Source organism: Mytilus californianus, unplaced genomic scaffold (genome assembly GCF_021869535.1).
Source record: "Mytilus californianus isolate M0D057914Y unplaced genomic scaffold, xbMytCali1.0.p SCAF_7, whole genome shotgun sequence".
NCBI classification, from domain to species: domain Eukaryota; kingdom Metazoa; phylum Mollusca; class Bivalvia; order Mytilida; family Mytilidae; genus Mytilus; species Mytilus californianus.
In genome coordinates this window covers 21,554,687-21,578,882 of record NW_026262723.1, presented here as the reverse complement: position 1 = coordinate 21,578,882, position 24,196 = coordinate 21,554,687, and the positions used below count along the sequence as shown (strand labels likewise).

At 33.3% G+C, this 24,196-nt stretch overlaps 1 protein-coding gene across 2 annotated transcripts in view; it reads right to left on the bottom strand.

The window, feature by feature from the left end:
* LOC127707661 (pro-neuregulin-1, membrane-bound isoform-like) overlaps window positions 1–4,714 on the bottom strand; it is a 59,778-nt gene extending 55,064 nt beyond the window's left edge. For both annotated transcript variants that reach the window (XM_052212310.1, XM_052212311.1), the window contains exon 1: window positions 4,188–4,714. In XM_052212310.1, the coding sequence (XP_052068270.1) occupies window positions 4,188–4,626 (439 nt within the window). In that variant the 5' untranslated portion in view covers window positions 4,627–4,714. The remainder of the gene's footprint in view (window positions 1–4,187) is intronic.
* Window positions 4,715–24,196: the final 19,482 nt, after the last annotated feature.

The following is a 24,196-nucleotide window of genomic DNA, read 5'->3' as shown; positions in this document are numbered from 1 at the left end:
GTAGTTTTTAACAGGCAAAAGAAAGAGATCTGGTTGCAAATGTAGTTTTATTGGTAACAGAAAGAGCTGGTTGCAAATGCAGTTTTGACTTAAATGTCACAGAAAGAGAGCCCTATGCAAATGCAAATGCAGTTTTATTGGAAACAGAAAGAGAGCTGGTTGCAAATGCAGTTTTGACTGGTCACAGAAGGAGAGCCCTATGCAAATGCAGTTTTAACTGGCAACATATCTAGAAAGAGAGATGGTTGCAAATGCAGTTTTAACTGGCAACAATATCTAGAAAGAGATGGTTGCAAATGCAGTTTTGACTGGTCACAGAAAGAGAGTCCTATGCAAATGCACAGAGTTCTTGATAAGTGGTGGTCCTAGGGATTTGACCACCACATTTTTGGGAAGGACCAACACAATTTTGGTAATTTGCAATAGAAATGATAGTGAGGACCTGCATATTTTCTTCAAGGACCACCAGGCAAAAAAAGATTTCGAGAACTCTGAATGCAGTTTTAACTGGCAACATATATAGTAAGAGAGATGGTTGCAAATGCAGTTTTAAATGACAATATATCTATATATGCATTTAAATTATCAGCATTTTGATGCCCCATGATCAGTGTTATTACAAAAATAAAATTTAAATTCATGTATACTTGATATATAATAACAAAATATATAATACAATCTGTCATGCCATATCCCATATTCATTCAGGGTTTTTCCATTTAACTTATAATTGCGTATTTAACCCTCTATATAAGTGAGTCTTACATGGTAGCTAGAATATATTTTTGTTAAGGTATAATTGAGTATTTAACCCTCTAGAAAACTTTTAAGATATAATTGTCGTTTAACCCTCTAGAATTCGTTTTTGTTCATGTTTTATGGCAGAAATATATATATAATATATTTTGGAAATTTTGGATACTGATTTCAATATGCATGACACATTTCTGAAATTACCATAGCCATCTTTTATCAAGAACATTTATGCTTAACACTGAAAATTTGGAATGCCAAAATATGAAATGTTAGAAAACATAAAAACCAATAGACCTAGGCCTAAATATCACTGGCAAAAGGCTGAGGTCTTTTATAACAAAATGTATAAACCAGTTCATATATATTTTTGTATAAAGGAGTAGGTCCGGTAAGAGCCGATTTTGGCATCAAATTTCAGGTTCATATGACGAAGGATTTTGGACACTTTTTGAACACTAAAGTGTCTACTTAAGTTGATTCTATTAGTTTTTGTGAATGATTATAACTGATTTAGTCATTAAAAACGCTCCGATTCAAGCTTAAATATGAAAAATATATCAAATATGCCAAAAATATCACTTTTCAGATGGTTTTTGTCAAAAATGAAAGTGGCCGCATCCGTGTTCATCCTCAACCTTTATATATGTTATGTAGTATCATCAAATACAACTTACATTTCAATATTATGAATGAACACAAATGCGGCCACTTTCATTTTAGACGGAAACCGTCTAAAATTTAACTAAAATGCTAAAATTGTGAAGATTTCAGTAATTTAGCCTGACTAAAGGATGCTAGTACCCGATATATGTGCATTGTATTGTCAAAAACAGCCCATATTTATGTAGCAGAAGCATTCTTCTTACCAATAAATAACTTAAAGTTTACATTTAAACATTTTTGTAAAACTGCTATATTTTGGGGCCAAAAAGGGGTCTTACTGGACCTACTCCTTTACATTTCGATATGGCAAACACTGGCAAAAGAAGTCTTAAGAACTTCAGCAATGCTATGGCAAACGGACTGGTAAAAGGACGATCAAAATTTCGGCTAAAGCATGCACAACACAATGACATACACTCAGGCAAAGGTAACCTCAAGAAAGCCTCAGGAACTCAACATAAATATTTATATACTTTTGGCCTTCATATTGTAAAATTTAAATTTTTGTTTGTTAATGAATGAACCATTAAATTGAATGCACTTCAAATGATCTGTTATCAAATAAAATGCATATCATCAGAGGTCCACTTTTAAACCTATATTACATTTGTCTCATGATTATTAAATGGTTTGATGGATTTTAAGAACCTTACTGAAAATGCATTTGATTTTACAATATGTCTCTGACTCTGATTTTACCAATAAATTAGGATGTATTTTCAAAATCCCTGGCTTTTCTTCTTGCGAGGTCCTGGGATAATTTTTTACTATGCCCACACAGTTTCTATAAGGAGTGACTAATGAGATAAAGTTAAGCTTTAAACAACCAATCCTTGATTTACCTTCAAGTACCTTTTTTAAGAAACAAACACTTGTAAATAAGTTCAAGGACTTTAAAGGGATGAATTAATGTTTGTACAGTGTACCGAAATTTACATATTTACAAAATAAAAAAAATCTTCATTCATATTTAATTCTCATTCAATATGCAATCCTCCTTTATTAGAAATATATATACCAGTATATACTTTTTTCCTGCATGTATCTAGGAGGGTGGTAAAGGGTTATTTTCGTGCAACGTGTTTTGCCATTTTTATTTCACGTGCAGCCGTGAAAAAGGTTTGTTATTCACTGTGTTTCGTGAAATCGGTAAAAAGATTAAAGTGCAAGAAATTTTTAATTGTTCGTTCATAGTGAAATGGCAATTTTATTTCGCGTTCTTCCGTGCAGATCCCCCCCTTTACGCCCCTCATCTAGAAGCTGATGAAGCATCAACTAAATTATATATTGACAGAAATGTTATTTCTAAAAAATCCTGTAAATCACTTATCAATATTTAGTTTTCCATTCCCTCAATAGACTAACTCTATATCTTATATTTGGACTGCAAGCAGTATTGTACCTCTGCCCCTTAATTGGACATAAAACATTCCAGATGATGATCGAGGATACTGAAAAAGGGGGCCCCAAACCACCTCTGCATTCAAATATTTATTTTTTCCCTAGGGTAAGGAGAGGTACACAATTATCCTTTTATTCTCCTTGAAAAGTCAGATGCAATGCTATGCAATCACTTAGCTAATTTACAAAGTAACAGCATAGACACAAAAGAAGCTTGAGGGGCTATTGAATAGACAGTCACTTTTCTTACATTCTGTTTGATAGTAACCACAAATTAATTGACATTTTTTTGTATAAGATTAATGTTGTAAATTATCCTAATAATTTTAATATGTTGATCTAAACCGAGCTTTGGTTTACATACATGTCTATTGTTTAAAACTGTGCGTTGAATTTTAGATGTCCTCTTTAGTTTAAACATATTTTATAATTCAAAAGAACTAATGGATCAGTTTTTCAACTTCTTCTCCAAAATGTCCTTATTGGTGTACTTGTATACCCCAAGAAATCGTGTATTTCTATCTCCCTTAATGTATAAATCTTTATGTTAATTGTAGGAGTTATTCCTTGCATTTTAATTCCCCATTCATGATCTTGTATATAAATGTAAGTATAGGAAATGCATGCCATACATTTATCGATGATCAATTATCTAATACTACTCATTAGGGATTTTTAATGATCAATTATTCAACACAAGCTACTTGTATATCAATTATTTTCTCAACAGAGGTCACAAGACACAGGTAATAGGTAATTTGTTTGATGTGCAATCATATTTTATATTCTAAAGAGAATAAATAAAAAAATTCTGGCAGTTTTATATTGATTTTAGAATTTATCTACATGTATATTTCTGGTAACATAGAAAATGAAATAGAATTTCATCCTTCACCAAATCAGATGTGTGTAATCTCCTAGTTTAATCATTCATTGCAAATTTGCCTCTAACATTTCATTACATTCTTGGACAAATAATTTCATTGTGGACATGTATAGCTATACATGTACACAATGAAATTATTACTTATAGTGTTTTACAAATCCTGTTAACAATTAAAAATTATTATTTACTTTAAAATAGGGTTATCTTGTGTTAACACTTTAAATTAATTGAGAAGTCAAATGCATTAAACGTATTTTTAAATCTATCAAATTCCATTATCAAGTTTTTAAATTTGTCGACAAACCTTTTTTTTTACCTGACAAAGTTAAGACAATATTCAAATACATACAATGTGTTAAATTGTGTTAAATTGTTCAACGAATTTAAATATTTCAGTTGTTTAGATACTTGCATTCTAAACCAGGAAGAAAATTAAACCGGCATATCTCATAAAAATAAATTCGTCTGCAATTTTACCTACCACATTTTCTGCATGCTGATTTTCGTACAGCCCTTGAAGATTTTTTGGTAACTAAAACTGGGAATGCTGAATTAACAAAATAATCACGAGTAGAATTAGTTAAAAAGAAGAAATATTTTTGTCCAGTTCCACGTGTGATATTTGGTATACAGTTTTCATAATTCACAGTATTACTGAAATCTCCAATTACTAAATTTCTTGTTCTTTTTCCTTTTGGTAAAAGATTGTCCCCTTTTCTAACTTTAGTCACTTTCACCACCACTCTGTAAAAATCCGGCCCATTGGGCAACTTTTGAGTTACTATCCCCTCTATCACAATATTTGCTAAGTATGTACTTGAAGCAGGATCTGTGAAAAATGTTCCACAAGTCCGACACCAAACATGGAATATACATAATAATAGTCCTAAAATTATAAATCTGAAACGAAATAACTTCATCTTTCAATATATGATGTTAACTGTACGTCCATAACAAAATACAAACACATAATGCTTCACTGACCCGATGTATATTGAGTATTGGGAATGCCCCATGCATGACTTAATAGACGTGACGTCATGCGCAATGTTTAAAAGCGGCATAGGAAATAGTTAACTAACTATCTTCGAGAGAAATGTTTAGATTTTATTGAATATGAACAAATTGATTGAAAAAGGAAATGTTGTTATTTATAGTTAATTATAATGTCACAATAAATCTAAAGAAATTCAGATGCAAAGCTTATTTTTGAGAGAAAAGGAATATTTTTACAGATATTACGGAATAGAGGGATTATTGCATACGTAAAAAACTTTGAACGTGACAAAATACTTTAAAACATTCGAAAAATAAATTTGTATAACTTAGACTAAATTTCCGTATGTTCGGAAGTATTCAATTCTCTTTACCTGTTTACAAGTATGACGTTCGTGGAAGGCGACACAAGTACGCACCACAAATGGTACTGTACCACTATCAATCACATATTAATTCGGACTCAGGGATTATTACTGGAACATAATATATTAGTATACTATTCCCAGATTATTGGGATGTTGTTTACTGAATACACCCACGCTACAATTTTTTTTTAAATAGACAAAGAACAAACACACAACAAACAAACAAATAAAAAAAAGAAAATTTAGATAATTTTGGTAGAATTATTTTTTTTAAATCCTAAAGATTTTAACCTTTTTGATTTTTTTTTTTGTTTTATTAAAACCCGATGCATTATCCTAAGATTGATCCAACGAAGCTTTGCTGCTCCATATAAATTTTACTGTGATATAATTCATAACAAAACTGTAAATCTGTCCCACGGGTCTGAAAAAAACTGCTTGTTATACTTCAGCCAAAACAGAACTGGGAAGATTTTATATGGCTTCATTTATTTGATCACAGCCAGTTTATGATATTTCTGTAGATTTCACTCCCATGATATTAACACTCTGTTAAAAGAAGCCTCCGCAATATTCATAGTTGGTATGGTTTTGCTATAAATATATTTAAAGAGACAGGATTTGATGTTGCAGATTTTGAAAGTTATGATAAACCATATAACAAAATATAGCGAAATGGGAAGATATAGAAATGTAAATTTTGTAAAAAACTTGATGCTGAATTCCATTTTTTGTAAACTGAACTCAACTATAAGAGATCCATTAATTTTAAAAATCGATAATATAAAACCTGGTTATACAAATTTTTAACCACATTTCAAGCTGCATGTAAATCAACTTTTAAATCCTGAATCTGAACTTTTGACAGCAGTTGGTGACTTTATAAAGCAATCGTTAGAGTTGCGAAAATGAGGTTCATGTCCACCAAAAGTTACGTAATCATTAAAGAGAGGCGAAAGATAACAAAAGGACATTCAAACTCGTAAGTCGAAAATAAACTGACAACGCAATGATTACCTCCGGGAGGGTAAGCAGATCCTGCTCCACATGAGCACCCGTCGTGTTGTTCATGTAAGTAGAAACCCGGTGATAAGTCTAATTTGGTAGATCACATTCGGGGGAAAAGGGGATGGGATAGTGATTACGACAATTAGAACTTATCCGTGTCATCTGTGAAACAGACATTCCATAACGGTCAACCAACTCGTGATGGCGTCTGTAAAATTTATAAAGGGATGACTTCAACTTCACCACATGGAACTCTTGGTTTAACAGCTTCCTTGTAAGCAGTAGCTCTCTGTGAAGAAGATCATGATAGGAAATACAAGTCCTGGAATATATACCCATATGCAGGCGCTGCTGGAATGTTGCTACATAGAAATGAAAAGTTCACAATTGGGAAGCTGAAATCATCCCACGTTGTCAATTTCTAGATGCAAGTCAAGATATGAGGCAGATTTAACTGTAGCTGTTGTATGCTTTATCATCCGACCGTGCAATACCCTCATGGGTAGTCAAGGTCGTTAACAAAAACACACCGTCCTTTATCTCAAAATAGATGGGATAGATGTGTTCAACCGAGTCACCAAACTTTGAATTATTAAGTGAGTGGACATCAACTATGTAGCGGGAATCGAAGTTAAAGGATAATGCTAGCTTCTTTTCATTATTCCATAGAAGCACCCGTATGAAGTTGGCCTCATATGAATGAAGAAAAAAGTCGACAAGAAGAGGGGCACAGTTGGTTCCCATGGAAATGCCGATTGTTTGTTGAAAAACATGTCCTCCAAACGTAACAAATATGTTGTCAATCAAGAGATCAAGCATAATTGATTATGTCATTTTCAGAGAATTTTTTTTTTAATCAGAGTGATGTTTTTTTACAGAGTACGATTTATCCCTCCAGAAGACAAAATACTTGTATCTACGTTGGCCATTCTTTTTTATGAAACAAAGCAGGAGTAACTATTTCAAGTCTTTTAGTTTTGAATGGGGAATACTTGTGTAAAGTGTAGAGAAGTCAAATGTTTTAATACTATTGCAAGATAAAAGAGTAATTATAGATTGTATGTACTCTAAAATATTTTTGGAATTTTTTAGTATCCACATCTAATTCCCGCCACCTCTAGAAAATGTAGTTTCACAATAACTTTGAAGCCCGGCTTTGGTATCTGATAAAATTGATGTCAATAATTTAGAAAGAGGTTTCGTGGATCACTTGGATGATCCAGCAATATAATGTTGTGTGTAAGGACACTTATGTAGTTTAGGTATCCAATACAGTGAAGGAAGATCCAGTTCTTCATCTTTGGTTGGAATTCCAAAGGAAAATAGAACAGACTTATGATTATCCAGGATTTCCTCCTTGGAAATGTCGTTGGGTTATATGTTGAGTTTCCAAGTGAATTGTTAATACCTACTTCACTTATCAAGCAGTTTATGATTTACACAAAAAACGATGTTGTTTGAGGCTTTATCTGCGGGGACAACAACATATTTGTCATGGAGGTAGGACAGGTGTTTTGCAACATTTGGGTCTTTAAAGATTGATGAAGCATGTGTATTGATTGACCCATTCAGTTTTTTAAATTCTGATTTGTATCAACTTCCTAAGGTAGGACTCCACAGTTAGAAAATACAATTAAAATTGAATCACAAAATGTTTTATCATCTTCTATTCCTGGCTTTCTAATACATTAAGCCAACTGTTTGTGTCATACATGTGCATATGTATGTAATCAGTATCTTCCATAGATTTAATTTTCAAAAGTTAAAATGGTTAGAAATAATTCCTTTTTTGTGTATCCATGGCAACATTCTGCATTTATCTATCATAAAATATTGCAAAAAGGGGCATGAAAATGTCACATATTCCCCCAAAATTTGGTTTAAACAAGAATTTCAATGCCTATGAGTGATAACTTTTCTGAAACTGTTGACATTAATCTACCAAATGATGAAATAAAAATTGGGTGTCTTTCGCCTCATTTTTTCGTAAAATTTAATCACAAAGTTCGTGCGACAAAAAGTTAGAAAAAAATCAATGCAATAATTGCCGGACCGATGTCTGGTATGGATATGAAAATACGGACTGTCATACAGAAAACAGCCCATAATACATGCATTACACAATCTAGATGTTCCTATAAACCCACTTTGAAGGCTATATTAATCATCAGCTATCCAAAAATGAATTTTATTGCACACTAGCTCTCATATTTGAAAAATCCACAGGGGCCAAAATGCGAAACTACACACCTAACTGTAGAGTGCTACCTAACAGCCTTAATCCATTCGCAAAGAGTGTCTACGTCTTCTTTCCGTCTCATGATAACTATGTTTTTTTTATGTTTAGACTGCTCTTTACTGTTGTGGAAGGGCATACGATACAGTTACAGGGGAGGTAATGACGTTGCTAACGTAAAATGTTATTTTTGCGACGTCAAACTGTGACATATTGGGAAAAGATGCATTTTTCGACTGATCATAGTTTAACCATTAGCTTGAAAACAAGTACATTGACCCCTCTTTTTAAAAATGGCATTAGACTTGATTATGTATGAAGATTATTTGTAGCAATTTTAATGAACAAATCACCGATGATTTTTTTTTAAATTAGAGACATATACAGCAAAAAATGCCGTTTTTTTCCTAGAATCATGAAAATTTGATGAAAATTTTAATTATTTCGAAAGAAAAGAGCATACTTAAGTAAAGAGGAGATTCCAAATGATTTTACGAAAATTCGTTTGTGTTTATCTTTTGAAACAAAAAAGTTAGGTATGTCTGTTCAAAAAATAGAAATTTCCAAGAAATCGAAATTTGGCCGGTAAATGACTAAAATGTCGATCCCATTAATCTCAAAAAGTAGCACATGAAGGTACATTTTTTTTACATATTTAAATTGACAAGGTAAAAAAATAGCTTAAATGCAAATTTTCGTCAAAAATTCACCGTGGGACCAAAACTGTAGCGTGTGCCCTTAATACTGTGGTATATGTTTTGTTTTTGCTTGACCCATATGGGTGTAATTTGCAAATAAAAATATTATTAATGAGTATAGTAGTGATGGCATGCTTTGAATCATCTTTATACAACTAAGGATATGTGGTATGATTGCCAATGAGACAACTATCCACACCACTATTGAAAAACAATCAACAGCAAAGTGGTGCAAGTCCTCCAATACCACCTAGACCGTTTAAACGAACGCGTACACAATCCCCCGATACGAACAATGAAGCCGGAAAACGAATATGTGTAGGACAACGCCGCTACAAGAGTTAAGGTTACTTCTGAACTTTTAAACTATGAACCTGGGGGGCTAAAATTGTCTTGTATTAATGTGTGTGGCTTAGAATTTAAATTGATTATTCCCGAATTCATTGAAACTATTCAAAAATACGATATTCTGGTATGTATTGAATCAAAAATTGATGAATTTGATATTCTATCCGGCTTTGCCCGATGGGTATCTTTCTTTTTCAAAATGTAGAAAAAAATTCAAGAAAAAATCTGGTGGCGTCTCGGTCATATATAGTAAATTAATAGAAAGAAATATCAAGTTCATGAAAACCGACTGTGAATTTGTTCAATGGATGCAACTAAAAATATTTCAAACCAATCAAACATGTCTATCGGATGTGTTTATATACCACCAGAAAATAGCAGATATGCATCAAAAGATGCTTTTGATGAAATAGAAAGGGAGATGGTAACACTTAGGGATGATGAACAGTTGTGTTCATTAATTGGTGATTTTAATGCCAGAACTGGAACCCTTTTGGATTTTGTCGTTCCAGATGAAAATTTGGTAGAGGTTTTAGACGAAAATTTAAACGATGAAATAACCGATTTTTTATCTGATTACCAAAATTTAGTTTCATTAAAGATTCCGCTAAAAAGATGTTCAGAAGATAAAATGCGTCCAAACACTCAGGGTTATAAATTAGCAGAGTTTTGTAAGAGAAATAATTTGTATATTACAGGGGGTAGGACTGGATCGGATAAGGGTATAGGTAAGGCTACTACGAAAGACAACAGTTTAATTGACTATTTTATTGTCTCGTCAAATCTTTTTAAGGTAAAGCATATTGAAGAGTATGAGATTATTCCTTTTGATGCATTATTCTCAGATGTATATAACCGCATTCATGTCAAACTCACAACAGAGGTCACTACTATAGAAAAAGAAAAAAGTTCACATAAAAGGAAGTCAATAAAATGGATTGAAAAGGATAAACACAAATTCATCGAAAATGTAAGAAAGAACGAGGAAAAAGTTCTTGATTTGTGTAATGAAATAGAATCCTTCAAAAAAGATATTAATGATATAAACAGAGTTATAACTAGTTTAACAAATTTTTACTCGCAGGCAGCTAAGGATTCTTTTGGAACCTTTGCTAATAATAATCCGATTTAAAAAAACTCATGGGACCAAAAATAGGAATAAACCATGGTTTAATAAATCATGTAAGCTGAAAAGAAAACAATTTCACTCTGCAAAATATAAATATAATAAACAGAAAAGTATAAATAATAAGAAGTCATTGAAAAGAGCAAGTAATGAATACAAAGAAGAAATAAACAAATGTTTTCAAAATTATCAGTTGAAGACAGAAAAAATAACCCGAAAGAATTTTGGAAAGTTTTAAATAGATTTTCTCCGAAACAAAAAAAGGAAAGTCCAATTTCACTAGAAGTAATGTATGCACATTTTAAGAAGCTTAACGAAAGTGTGGCAATTGAAGAGGAAGAGTTTCAATTACCTAATCTAGAGTTAAATGAGTTCGACGAAATTTTAAATGGGCCTATTACCGAGGAAGAAATTATCAAAGTCATTAAAAATTTAAAAAATAACAAAGCCGCTGGATATGATGGAATAAGAAACGAGTTTATTAAAAATTTCATGTCTGTATGTTTACCTCTTTACGTGAAATTGTTCAATTTTGTATTCGACACAGGGATCATACCCGAAATCTGGTCAATGGGAATAATTAATTCCATTTATAAGAATAAGGGAGCTCTTAAAGATCCAGACTCGTATCGAGGTATTACACTGGTATCATGTTTAGGTAAAGTATTTACAGCTATACTAAATAACAGACTAGACAAGTTTGCATGCACAAGAAATAGAATTACTTTCAAAATGCCAAGGGGGATTTAGGAAAGGTCACTCCACACTTGATAATATATTAAGTTTATACTGTTTGATTCAACTTTATTTACTCTCTGGAAAGCGTTTATTCTGTACATTTGTAGATTTCAAGAAAGCCTTTGATACTGTGTGGAGGGTAGGACTGTGGCAAAAGCTTATTTCTAGTAACATAACAGGCAAAATATTTAACTCTATTTATAACCTCTATTCTAATGTCAAATCATGTGTAAGACATAACTCGAGTTGTTCAAATTTCTTTCCGTGCGAAGTTGGAGTTAGACAAGGCGAAAACTTATCACCCTTTCTTTTTTCTCTTTTCCTTAATGATCTTGAAAGCTATTTTATTCAGCATGATATAACAGGTTTAGAAAAGGTAAATGAATAGTGTCTAAATGAACTAGGCATGTATATTCGAATTTTCTTGTTATTATATGCTTATGATTTATAGATTATTGTTGGTTATCTCAACGAGATTGATTTTCTCGCTTGAGCCGGTACGGCGAAAGGGAGAAAAGCAATCGAGCTGAGATGACCAATGATAATCTGTTTATCGCTATTTTACCTATGAAGACGTTGTTAATTTCCTTGACAATAGCACGTATTCCCTTAGTTTCTAGCGATAATTTTCATATCACTGACTCCGTTTTCGTATCACTTGACTCCGCTGAGAAAGGAAATTATCAGTCAGCAAGATCAAAGAAAAAATTCGTAAAATAGCGATAAACAATATTATTGGCAGAATCAGCTAACGATTTACAAATAATGTTAAACAAGTTTGATGAATACTGTACTGACTGGAAACTAAATGTAAACATTGATAAGACAAAAGTAATGGTGTTTGAGAAGGCGAAGCGTAAAAGAAATATGAGATTCATGCTAAGGGGCGAGGAGTTACAGCTCACCGACAGTTATAATTACCTGGGATTATTAATAAGATACAATTGTAATTTTAATTTATCAAAGAAAAAACTTGTTGAACAATCACAAAAGGCACTGTATGCATTATACTATAAGTTAAGAAATGTAAACATCCCTTCAGATCTGCAGTTTCGACTATTTGATTGTATGGTCGCTCCAATTTTACTTTATGGGTCGGAAATTTGGGGTCATGAAAATGTTGACATGATTGAAAAGGTGCACTTAAGTTTCCTAAAAAGAGTCTTGAATGTTAGATCAACAACACCAAATTATATGGTCTATGGGGAAACTGGCAGATTTCCATTAAAAATTAATATCACTGAAAACTAAATTACTATGCTTTTGGCCAAGGCTAGTGCAAAGCGGTAGTAACAAATTATCTGGGATTTTGTATCAGTTAATGTATAACTTACATAACTCAGGCCAATACTCATTTAAATGGTTAACTTCCCTGAAACAAATTTTAGATGATACAGGATTTTCTTTTGTCTGCAATGCACAGGGTGCAGTGGCGGATCCAGAACTTTTCATGAGGGGGGCCCGCTGACTAACCTAAAAGGGGGGGGGGCTCCAGTCATGCTTCAGTGATTCGCTATATAATCAACCAAATTTTTCCCACGAAAGGGGGTCCCGGGTCCCCCAGGCCCCCCCCCCTGGATCCGCCTATGGGGTGATATCAAAAGTTCGGATATTAAAAAAGAAATAAAACAGAGATTGGTTGACCAATTCGGACAGAGTCTATCTGCTGATATGACAAAATCATCTAGAGGTGTGTTTTATGCTTCATACAAAACAATGTTTTGTTTAGAGCCATATTTATTTAATCTTAAAGTGGCAGATCGATACATCTACAGTAAATTTAGATGTTCAAATATCAAAATCCCTATCGAAGTTGGTCGGTGGAAAAATACACCAAGAGAAAATCGTATATGTTGTCACTGCGATTCAAATACAATTGGTGACGAATATCATTATTTTTTTGTATGTTCCAATGAACAAATTATGTCTTTAAGAGAAAGGTATATACCTACATATTACACAAAAAATCCTTCCCAATTGAAATTTACTGGTCTATTATCACACTGTAACGTGCCAGTGCTAACAAAAGTGTGCATGTTTCTAAGACATATTAAAAAAATATTTTCATAATTCATAGCATGTTACAATAACTTCATATCCACGTTGCAATTAAGAATTTTGCAAACAAATCAACCAAATATGGTATATTTCAGTTTTATTGTATGATATCACTTATTTATTTATTGTGTGTCTTGCTTGTAAATGCATAAGTATATATGTAATTGTTAATGTATAATTGTTATCCTCTTGTAGCACCATACGTGTGCCTAAGTTGTAATAAATTGTCTTGTCTTGTCTTGTCCAAAGTTCAAATGAAGTGAATGTAAGCAATTATAGGCAACTCTTGATACTTTTATGAATTTCAAATTTAATTAAATTTTTACCCGATTATGGCATTAATGAGAAAATTTGACTTTATACGTAAAATCTAGAATACTTGAACATACTGGTCTACTTATCCTTTTGCCCAAACACAATCAACCCCATCCCTTCCCGATATCTACAAAACTCTTTTCAGATATTCTTTACGGCAGAGGCTATATGGAGGCCCAAGAAATGTGATGGTTATTTTCATTTAACAGAGAAAATACAAATATTTATTTAACATCTTCCAGATCAAAAGGTATCCAACAGAAGCCCTTACATCATTTATAAGTACTACTCTGAAGACAAATTACCAGTGATGCCTAAATTACAGAGAAGTGTAAAACGGGATTATCAAATTACGACGTCAATCAAATATAGATTCTTAATAACTCGAGGTAATTATTGTATGTTCTTTACTCTAAAACTTTGATCTTTTGACCAAACTGTGTCTAAAGTTCAATTAAAAAAACTTGTATGGATATTAAAATAAGGGAGTGTATCAGAATTGATAAATTCACCCAGAACAAAGTAAGATTAAGTATGTGGTAACAAAAAATATGAAAATTGAATAATCAATTTTCAGTGCAAACAATGAAAAAAACAACAATATCCTGTACCCATGCGCCTCAGTGTGAGCAGAACAAATTCTTAATTCAGATTGGCATATTTTCAAGTTGCGAAATGCAACACAAGTTGGAAATTCCGAAAAATGCTGCTAAGTACAAAATGCTACCGAACATATGGAGGTAAACACAGACTCAATTGAGAGTGCAGTGGCTGATCCGGTGGTGGTGATGGGGTTCTGGGAGTTTGACCCCGTTTTTTTAATGATCAATGCCTTTGAATGGGAACATATAGTTGGAAACACCTCTCTTCTTTTATCCTGGGTTGGAACCCCCTTTATAATGACTGGATCCGCCCCTGGAGTGCATGGTGTCCTTCTTGAAGACCGGGCATATATATCATGCAGGTAAGACGACTCTTTGGCAGAGGAGATAATCTACTTTATGCAGGGTGTATGGAAATTCAAGCCTTATTTCACTTTCAATCGGAAGAAAAGCATGGCAATTCTTGTATCTGATCCGATTCCTTTACCTCGGGGACCACCATGGCCAAATATTTTCAATCTTGGAATGTGTGGTAATTGGAAGGTCAAATACATTGGTTTTATCATTCCTTTTTTCCTGAAACTCACAGGCACTTGTGTCAGAAAAAAATTTCAAACTCTATAGTTTAAATTATAAAAATACACATTTAAGAGTTGATAGGATTTCATAAATGGCAGACATGGTATTGCGTATAAGGTTACAAGAATCCTTTCGGAAATCCTTTTCAGCTTCTTCTCTTTAAATACACGACCAATCTGGACCAAAGTTGAAAATGAATGTAAATACAGTCTTTTTATCAAGGAATTGTCAAATAATATATAGTTTACCAACTTGTGTATATAGGTCACTGATGTATTATACAATTCCTTGTCTTTAATTTTCTTTTCGATGAGACGAGAAAACAAGGACACCATTTAAAGCTTAGTTCTTATTGGGCAGACCATAGAATTTAAGTAAATAAACGATACAATCGTCAATGATATAATAGAATACTTAAGCATGCTCGATTAACGTTACACGACGAATGTCACTTGTGGATCAGGGACTGATCACGCTTCCGGTACACCAAAGAGTCACGTAGGCTTTTTTTAAAACTGCAAGGTTTTATGGATTCGGCTATTTTCTTCTGGGCATGTTTTTGGCTGTTCTTTTTCGATTTATAGTTTTGTTGTCCTTCTTTTCCCATAAATCTATCGCTCATTTCTGATTATTAACATAATGTACTGTTATGAAATGCTCTTGCGATGTATATACATTCACTTAATAAAATGCTTCGCTGAGCGCAGATGGATACGACCGCAGAGGTCCAACCCTGAACAGTTGGGGCAAAAATGGACACAATTTTCGCGCTTGATACAGGTCTGAATTTGGATTGTAATTAAATATTTGACACATAATAGGTTTCTGACACCGAATAACTGTAGTCAAAGAACTTAGAATTGGTTCTATGATTTGAATTTATATTCAAACTTTTGCCTTTGTGAAATACACTATGCTGTTGCGTATTGACCCCCCCCCCCTTTTGCAACAAAAAAATAATATTTGAAGAAATTTTCCTTTTAATTTCTGGAATCTGAAATGAAAAAAAAAATGCTCCCCCCACAATTTCTTTTTTAACCCCTCCCCCCTAAAATTTTTTTCACCTCCCCTTTTCCAAAAAAACCATTCTTTCCCTCAAGATATGGTCATAATCTCAATTCAAATTTCCAATGGAGTTTGCAACCATAATTACCAATTTAAATACATCATAAATGTCTTAAAATAGAAAATGACATACATAATCATTGCTAAAATAAATATTCCTTTAATAGTAACTTCTAAGAATAAATTGACAGCTAATCACCTCAAGACAATGCAAAATTTCTTTACAGATAATTTAAAAGCAGTGTAAGGGAGGTAATCCAAACATACACAACATTGTACTTTAAATGTGTTTGGATTACCTCCCTTACACTGCTTTTAAATTGTCCATTAACCAGGAAGCCTTTGTTTTTCCCCTTTGTTGCCCCTAATTCCTAAACGGTTTGAGCCATAACTCCCCCAAAGTCAATCCTAACCATCCCTTTGTGGTATGGAAACTTGTGGTATAATTTCAGAGAGATTCATGCACCGTTCCACAAGTTATTGTCTGGGAACTAGAAAAATGCTTATGTGCGCCCCTTTTTGGCCCCTAATTCCTAAACTGTTGGGACCATAACCCCCAAAATCAATCACAACCTTCCTTTTGTGGTTATAAACCTTGTGTTTAAATTTCATAGATTTCTATTTACTTATACTAAGGTTATTGTGCGGAAACCAAATGTCTTCGGACGACAACGACGACAACGTGATACCAATATACGACTGCAAAATTTTTTGTGGTCGTATAAAAAGTGATGCGTAGTAATATTTATTGCCAACGTCATACCAATATACGACTGCAAAAATTTTTTGCGGTCATATAAAAATTTATGTAGAACACATCCTGAATTAATTGCTGGTGTCATAATTTATAAAAATTGACATGCCATGAACATGAATTGCTTTGTTTGCATCTTTCTCTATGCCTCATACAAAAATGTACAAGCAGGACCCATGCCGACATGTCAATTTTTTAGTTTGTAAATATAAAAATAAGAAGATGTGGTATGATTGCCAATGAGACAACTCTCCACAAGAAACCAAATGACACAGAAATTAACAACTATAGGTCACCGTACGGCCTTCAACAATAAGCAAAACCCATACCACATAATCAGCAATAAAAGGACCAAAATAACAAATAGAGGTCTTTAAAAAAATCTTGTTTATTGTCATTTTTGTAGATCTTGTATAGATGATATTATAAATTTTTCTTGTTTACAGTTTTTACGCATCTATCAAATTTGGAAATATTGACAAAATTAGTAAAACTCTTCATTTAAACGCAATAAATCCTATAAGTATCTCAAAGTTTGGCCATGTTGCCAAGTTACTTTTAAATCTTACTAGAAAAAACCCAAGCAAGCCCGGCTTAAAGACTACTTGAAATGTTTATGGTGATACACAGCTTGGTGGGTGTTTCTCACACTGTTTTTATGCATTGGTGCATTATGTTTTTATTAGTTTGTCAGTTTTTATGCATTGATGCATTATGTTTTTATTAGTTTGTCAGTTCTTCTTCCATAGGAGTTTGAATGTCCAATTAGTAGCTTCTGTCTCAGTGTTACACAGGTGCTTCTAGAACGGAGGAACTAACTCAGAGAAGAAGACAACCTAGAACACTGATGATTAAAACATTTCTCAGTGGTGTTAGTTTGTAGTATTTCTTTTTTTCTCTTGAAAGGTGCGAGTCAAGTTCTGTCTCTGTGTGATACAGGTGCTCCAAGAACGGAGGAAATAACTCAGAGAAGAAGAAGACAATCTAGAACTCTCTGATGATTTAAAAAATTTCTTCAGTGGTGAGAGTTTGTTATAATTTTATTTCGAGTAGTATAGATTTCTCTGATCTTTATAACTTTTTAAAGTAGCTATCTACTACAGTTTTAGGAAAGAGTGAAAAAAATAGGTTAAAGGAGTTGGTTGACAATTTTGGCCATGTTGATTTATTTGTAGATCATCTTATTGGGCTGTACATTTTTGCTTGAATACTGTTTCTCTCTATTATAATTTCTGCAAAAATTAATCAAATGCTCCGCTGGGCGCAGCTTGATACAACCCCAGATGTCGAACCTTGCAGTTGGGGAAAGTATGGACACAACATTCAAGCTTGATACAGCACTGAATTTGGATAGTAATTAAATATTTGACACAGCATAGGTTTCTGACACAGAATGAATGTGGTCTATACATGGTTAGATTCAGTATTTCGAAGAACCCCATAAATTCAATTTTTGTTGAATCAAACAAAGTTTAATTTTGGACCCTGATTTGGACCAACTTGAAAACTGGGCCCAAAAATCTAATATTTAAATACAGGTTTAGATAAAGCATTTGAAAGAACCCTCTATATATTTAATTTTATCCATATAATTTTTTGTTCAAAGGGAAATAACTCAAACTGAATAAATTATAAACACATAGTTCTCTAAAATTAGATATGGTTTAACCACTATTTTCTTCAATTAGATATGATGTTACACAATGTATATCTATTTTCAAATTATAATCAAATATAATTAATAGTTTAAAATATTTTTTCTTTCATTTGTCACAAACTTATATAGATCTGCAACTTATCTATCAATGTCAACAACTTTATCTACACAATGTAATGTAATGAAATATATCCTTTGATAAAATGCTCCGCTGGGCGCAGCTTGATACGACCGCAGAGGTCGAACCCTGAACAGTTGGGGCAAGTATGGACACAACATTCAAGCTTGATACAGCACTGAATTTGGATTGTGATTAAATATTTGACACAGCATAGGTTTCTGACACAAAATGAATGTGGTCTAAGAACTTAAATTTTTTTAATTTACCTATTCAAACCATATCATTATTATTTGCTTTTATATATAAATCAGAAATAACCAATTTAAAATGGAAAATGTCAGAGAGATCCATACACTAACACACAAGTTATGTCTGGAAGTTACAAAAATGCTTATTTTTGGCCCCTAATTCCTTAACTGTTGGTACCATAACCCCCAAAATCAATCCCAACCTTCCTTTTGTGGTATTGAACCTTATGGTAAAATTTCATAGAGATCCATTCACTTAAACTAAAGTTAGAGTGCGAAAACCAATGTGTCTTTGGACTACCACGATGAAGCCAACGTCATACCAATATACGACAGCAAAATTTTTTGCGGTCATATAAAAATTGAGTAAAAATCTACTTTCAAAGGAAATAACTTTTCCAAGACTTATTTGTAGATATGATTTTGCTGAACATGTTTACAAAATGTTGTTGCTCTGTATCTAGGAGTAAAACCACCATTGTTTTTCCCCTATTTGTCTTTGTTAAATTGGGACTTTTCAAAAAAAATGTGCAGAATTTATCTTTGTTTTAAAATAAATAAAATGCTTCGCTGGGCGCAGCTTGATACGACCGCAGAGGTCGAACCCTGAACAGTTGGGGCAAGTATGGACACAACATTCAAGCTTGATACAGCTCTGAATTTGGATTGTGATTAAATATTTGACACAGCATAGGTTTCTGACACAGAAAGAATGTGGTCTAAGAACTTCAATTTTTTTAATTTACCTATTATGGTCCAATGTCCAAAATCAAAATACATGGCTAGATTCAGCATATCAAAGAACCCCATATATTCAATTTTTGTTGAAATCAAACAAAGTTCAATTTTGGACCCCAACTTGGACAAACTTGAAAACTGGTCCCATAATCAAAAATCTAAACACATGTTTAGATTCAGCATATCAAAGTACCCCAAGAATTCAATTTTTGTTAAAATCAAACTAAGTTTAATTTTGGACCCTTTGGACCTTAATGTAGACCAATTTAAAAAACGGGACCCAAAATTAAAAATCTAAAAACTATGTTAGATTTGGCATATCAAAGAACCCCAATAATTCAATTTTTGATGAAATCAAACAAAGTTTAATTTTGGACCCTTTTGACCTCAATATGAACCAATTTGATAGCGGGCCCACAAAATAAAAAATCTAAATACATGGTAAGATTCAGCATATCAAAGAACCCCATATATTCAATTTTTGTTGAAATCAAACAAAGTTGAATTTTGGACCGCAATTTGGACCAACTTGAAAACTGGGCCAAAAATCTAAAATCTAAATACATGTTTAGATTCAGCATATCAAAGAACCCCATATATTCAATTTTTGTTGAAATCAAACAAAGTTTAATTTTGGACCCCAACTTGGACCAACTTGAAAACTGGTCCCATAATCAAAAATCTAAACACATGTTTAGATTCAGCATATCAAAGAACCCCAAAAATTCAATTTTTGTTAAAATCAAACTAAGTTTAATTTTGGACCCTTTGGACCTTAATGTAGACCAATTTAAAAAACGGGACCCAAAATTAAAAATCTAAATACACGGTTAGATTTGGCATATCAAAGAACCCCAATAATTAAATTTTTGATGAAATCAAACAAAGTTTAATTTTGGACCCTTTTGACCTAAATATGAACCTATTTGATAGCGGGCCCACAAATAAAAAATTTAAATACATGGCAAGATTCGGCATATCAAAGAACCCCATATATTAAATTTTTGTTGAAATCAAACAAAGTTTAATTTTGGACCCCAATTTGGACCAACTTGAAAACTGGGCCAAAAATCTAAAATCTAAATACATGTTTAGATTCAGCATATCAAAGAACCCCATACATTCAATTTTTGTTGAAATCAAACAAAGTTTAATTTTGGACCCCAACTTGGACCAACTTGAAAACTGGGCCCATAATCAAAAATCTAAACACATGTTTAGATTCAGCATATCAAAGAACCCCAAGAATTCAATTTTTGTTAAAATCAAACTAAGTTTAATTTTGGACCCTTTGGACCTTAATGTAGACCAATTTAAAAACGGGACCCAAAATTAAAAATCTAAATACACGGTTAGATTTGGCATATCAAAGAACCCCAATAATTAAATTTTTAATGAAATCAAACAAAGTTTAATTTTGGACCCTTTTGACCTCAATATGAACCAATTTGATAGCGGGTCCACAAATAAAAAATCTAAATACATGGTTAGATTCAGCATATCAAAGAACCCCAAGAATTCAATTTTTGATGAAATCAAACAAAGTTTAATTTTGGACCCTTTTGACCTCAATGTGGACAAAGTTGATAACGGGGCCCAAAAATCAAAAATCTAAATACATGGTTAGATTCAGCATATCAAAGAACCCAATATATTCAATTTTTGTTGAAATCAAACAAAGTTTAGTTTTGGACCCCGATTTGGACCAACTTGAAAACTGGGCCCATAATCAAAAATCTAAATACATGTTTAGATTCAGCATATCAAAGAACCCTAAAAATTCAATTTTTGTTAAAATCAAACTAAGTTTAATTTTGGACCCTTTTGACCTTAATGTAGACCAATTTGAAAACGGAACCAAAAATTAAGAATCTAAATACACGGTTAGATTCGGCATATCAAAGAACCCCAATAATTCAATTTTTGATGAAATCAAACAAAGTTAAATTTTGGACCCTTTGGACCTCAATGTGGACCAATTTAAAAACGGGGCCCAAAATCCAAAAACTTAATACACGGTTAGATTCAGCATATTAAAGAACCCCAAGAATTCAAGAATAAAACCCCATTGAAATTGATCAAGAAATAAGCAATTTATACGAAGTATCTTCTTTTGCACAATACTGTGCAATTGAATATTTCTTGCTATTGTGCAATACTGTACAATTGACAATTTCTTGCTATTGCGCAATCTTGTGCTATTGGATATTTCTTGCTATTGCGCAATACTGTGCAATTGAAGATTTCTTGCTATTGCGCAATACTGTGCAATTGAAGATTTCTTGCAATTGTGCAATACTGTGCAATTGAAAATTTCTTGCTATTGCACAATACTTATTATATAATAATTTACACATCCTGTTTGGTGTGTATCTCCTACCATATCATTATTATTTGCTTTTAAATATTAATCAGAAATAACCAACTTAAAATGGAAAATTTTAAAAGAAAAAAAAAAGGAAAAAAAGAAAAAAAAAGAAAAAAAAAAATCCCCCCCCCCCAAATTTGTAACACCCCCTTATGATTCATCACCCCCAAACTCAATCCCAGCCTTCCCTTTGTGGTATGTTACCTTGCAGTACAATTTCAGAGAGATCCATACACTTGAACACAAGTTATTGTCTGGAAACTAGAAAAATGCTTATTTTTGGCCCCTTTTTGGCCCCCAATTCCTATACGTTTCGGGCAATTACCCCCAAACTCAATTCCAGCTTTCCCTTTGTGATATGGAACCTTGTAGTACAATTTCAGAAATATCCAAACACTTACACACAAGTTATTGTCATGAAACTAGAAAAATGCTTGTTTTTTGCCCCTTTTTTGGCCCCTAATTCCTAAAATTTTGAGGCAATTACCCCCAAAATCAATTACAGCCTTCCCTTTGTGATATGGAACCTTGTGGTACAATGTCAGAGAGATCCATACACTTACACACAAGTTATTGTCTGGAAGTTACAAAAATGCTTATTTTTGGCCCCTTTTTGGCCCCTAATTCCTTAACTGTTGGTACCATAACCCCCAAAATCAATCCAAACCTTCCTTTCGTGGTATTGAATCTTATGGTAAAATTTCATGGAGATCCATTCACTTAAACTAAAGTTAGAGTGCGAAAACCAATGTGTCTTCGGACGACGCCGGACGACGCCAGACGACGACGACGACGACGACCACGACGACGACGCCAACGTCATACCAATATACGACCAAAAAATTTTCAATTTTTGCGGTCGTATAAAAATAATTGGCCTGAGTAAAGTTTTATCCTGTCCAGTACTACAGTGAAAATTTAACATAACATTTCATTGCATATAAGATAATAACCATCACTGGAAGTAAACAAATCAAATTATCACCTCTTTTTTCCTTTTTACAACTTTAGTAACCATGTCACCTCAAGTTTCCAAAATATTTAATAGAAACACCAAATAAAAAAATAATGGTGCTTTGAAACACCCAAGAAATATGTGGGTATGGCTCACAGTTTTTTGTTTCTGCAATGAAATGCAGGGTTAATTTCCTACAACTGTCAAATTCAAGGGAATATTATTTTTCAACCCTTTTTCGTATGAAACCGGTTGTGACGTACTATGATTTGGTGATATTACCCTTCTAAAATAGTTTCTGCAAAAAAATCATATGGGTAAGAAAATTGTCATTTAGAGGCAATAACTTCTATAAGATGTCAGTCGACAACTTCTGCCATGAAATTTATTTGTAAATCTGATTCTGCTAAGCATCTTTGTTATTTACAATTTCTCTCAATCTATGACATCTGTTGGGATTTTTAAAAAGATGGTAAAAATCACCAAAAACAAGAAATGATTGTAACAGGATGCTGTTACGAAGTCTCCCAAACGAAGCTCCCATAATTCCTAATTCCGAGGGTCGCCTGACATTGGGCAACGTCCAGTGAAAATTGGTTTGGTCCAGTAAAGTTATATGCATTAGTGATGCCTGGGGACTAACCTTGTATATCATTCAAATCATCTTGGCATGACAAACCAGAATATATATGGTTTAGGGGTGGGGATCTTGAACACTTAGAAGATACTAGAACATTGGGGGTGGGGAGGAACCCCTGGGGACTGGCCCTTTACGTCATTCAAATGTTCATTACATGACGAACAGGAATATATATGGTTTAGGGGTGGGGATCTCAACCATTTACAAGATATTAGAACATTGGGGGTGGGGGAACCCCTGGGGACTGACCGTATAAGTCATTCAAATGTTCGAGACATGACAAATAGGAATATATATGGTTTAGGGGTGGGGATCTCAACCATTTACAAGATATTAGAACTTTCTCAAGTGGCAGGGGTTGGGATGACCCCTGGGGACTAACCCTGTATATCATTCAAACCATCTTCGATGACAAACCAGAATATATATGGTTTAGGGGTGGGGATCTTGACCACTTAGATATTAGAACTTTCTTAAATGGCAGGGGGTGGGGGTGACCCCTGGGGACTAACCCTGTATTTCATTGGATGTGCTTTATCATGACAAACCAGAATATATATTGTTTAGGGGTGGGGATCTCGACCATTTACAAGATATAAGAACTTTCTCAAATGGCAGGGGGTCGGGATGACCCCTGGGGACTAACCCTGTATATCATTCAAACCATCTTAGCATGACAAACCAGAATATATATGGTTTAGGGGTGGGGATCTTGACCACTTACAAGGTATTAGAACTTTCTTAAATGGCAGGGGGTGGGGTGACCCCTGGGGACTAACCCTGTATTTCATTTGATGTGCTTTATCATGACAAACCTGAATATATATGGTTTAGGGGTGGGGATCTCGACCATTTACAAGATATTAGAACTT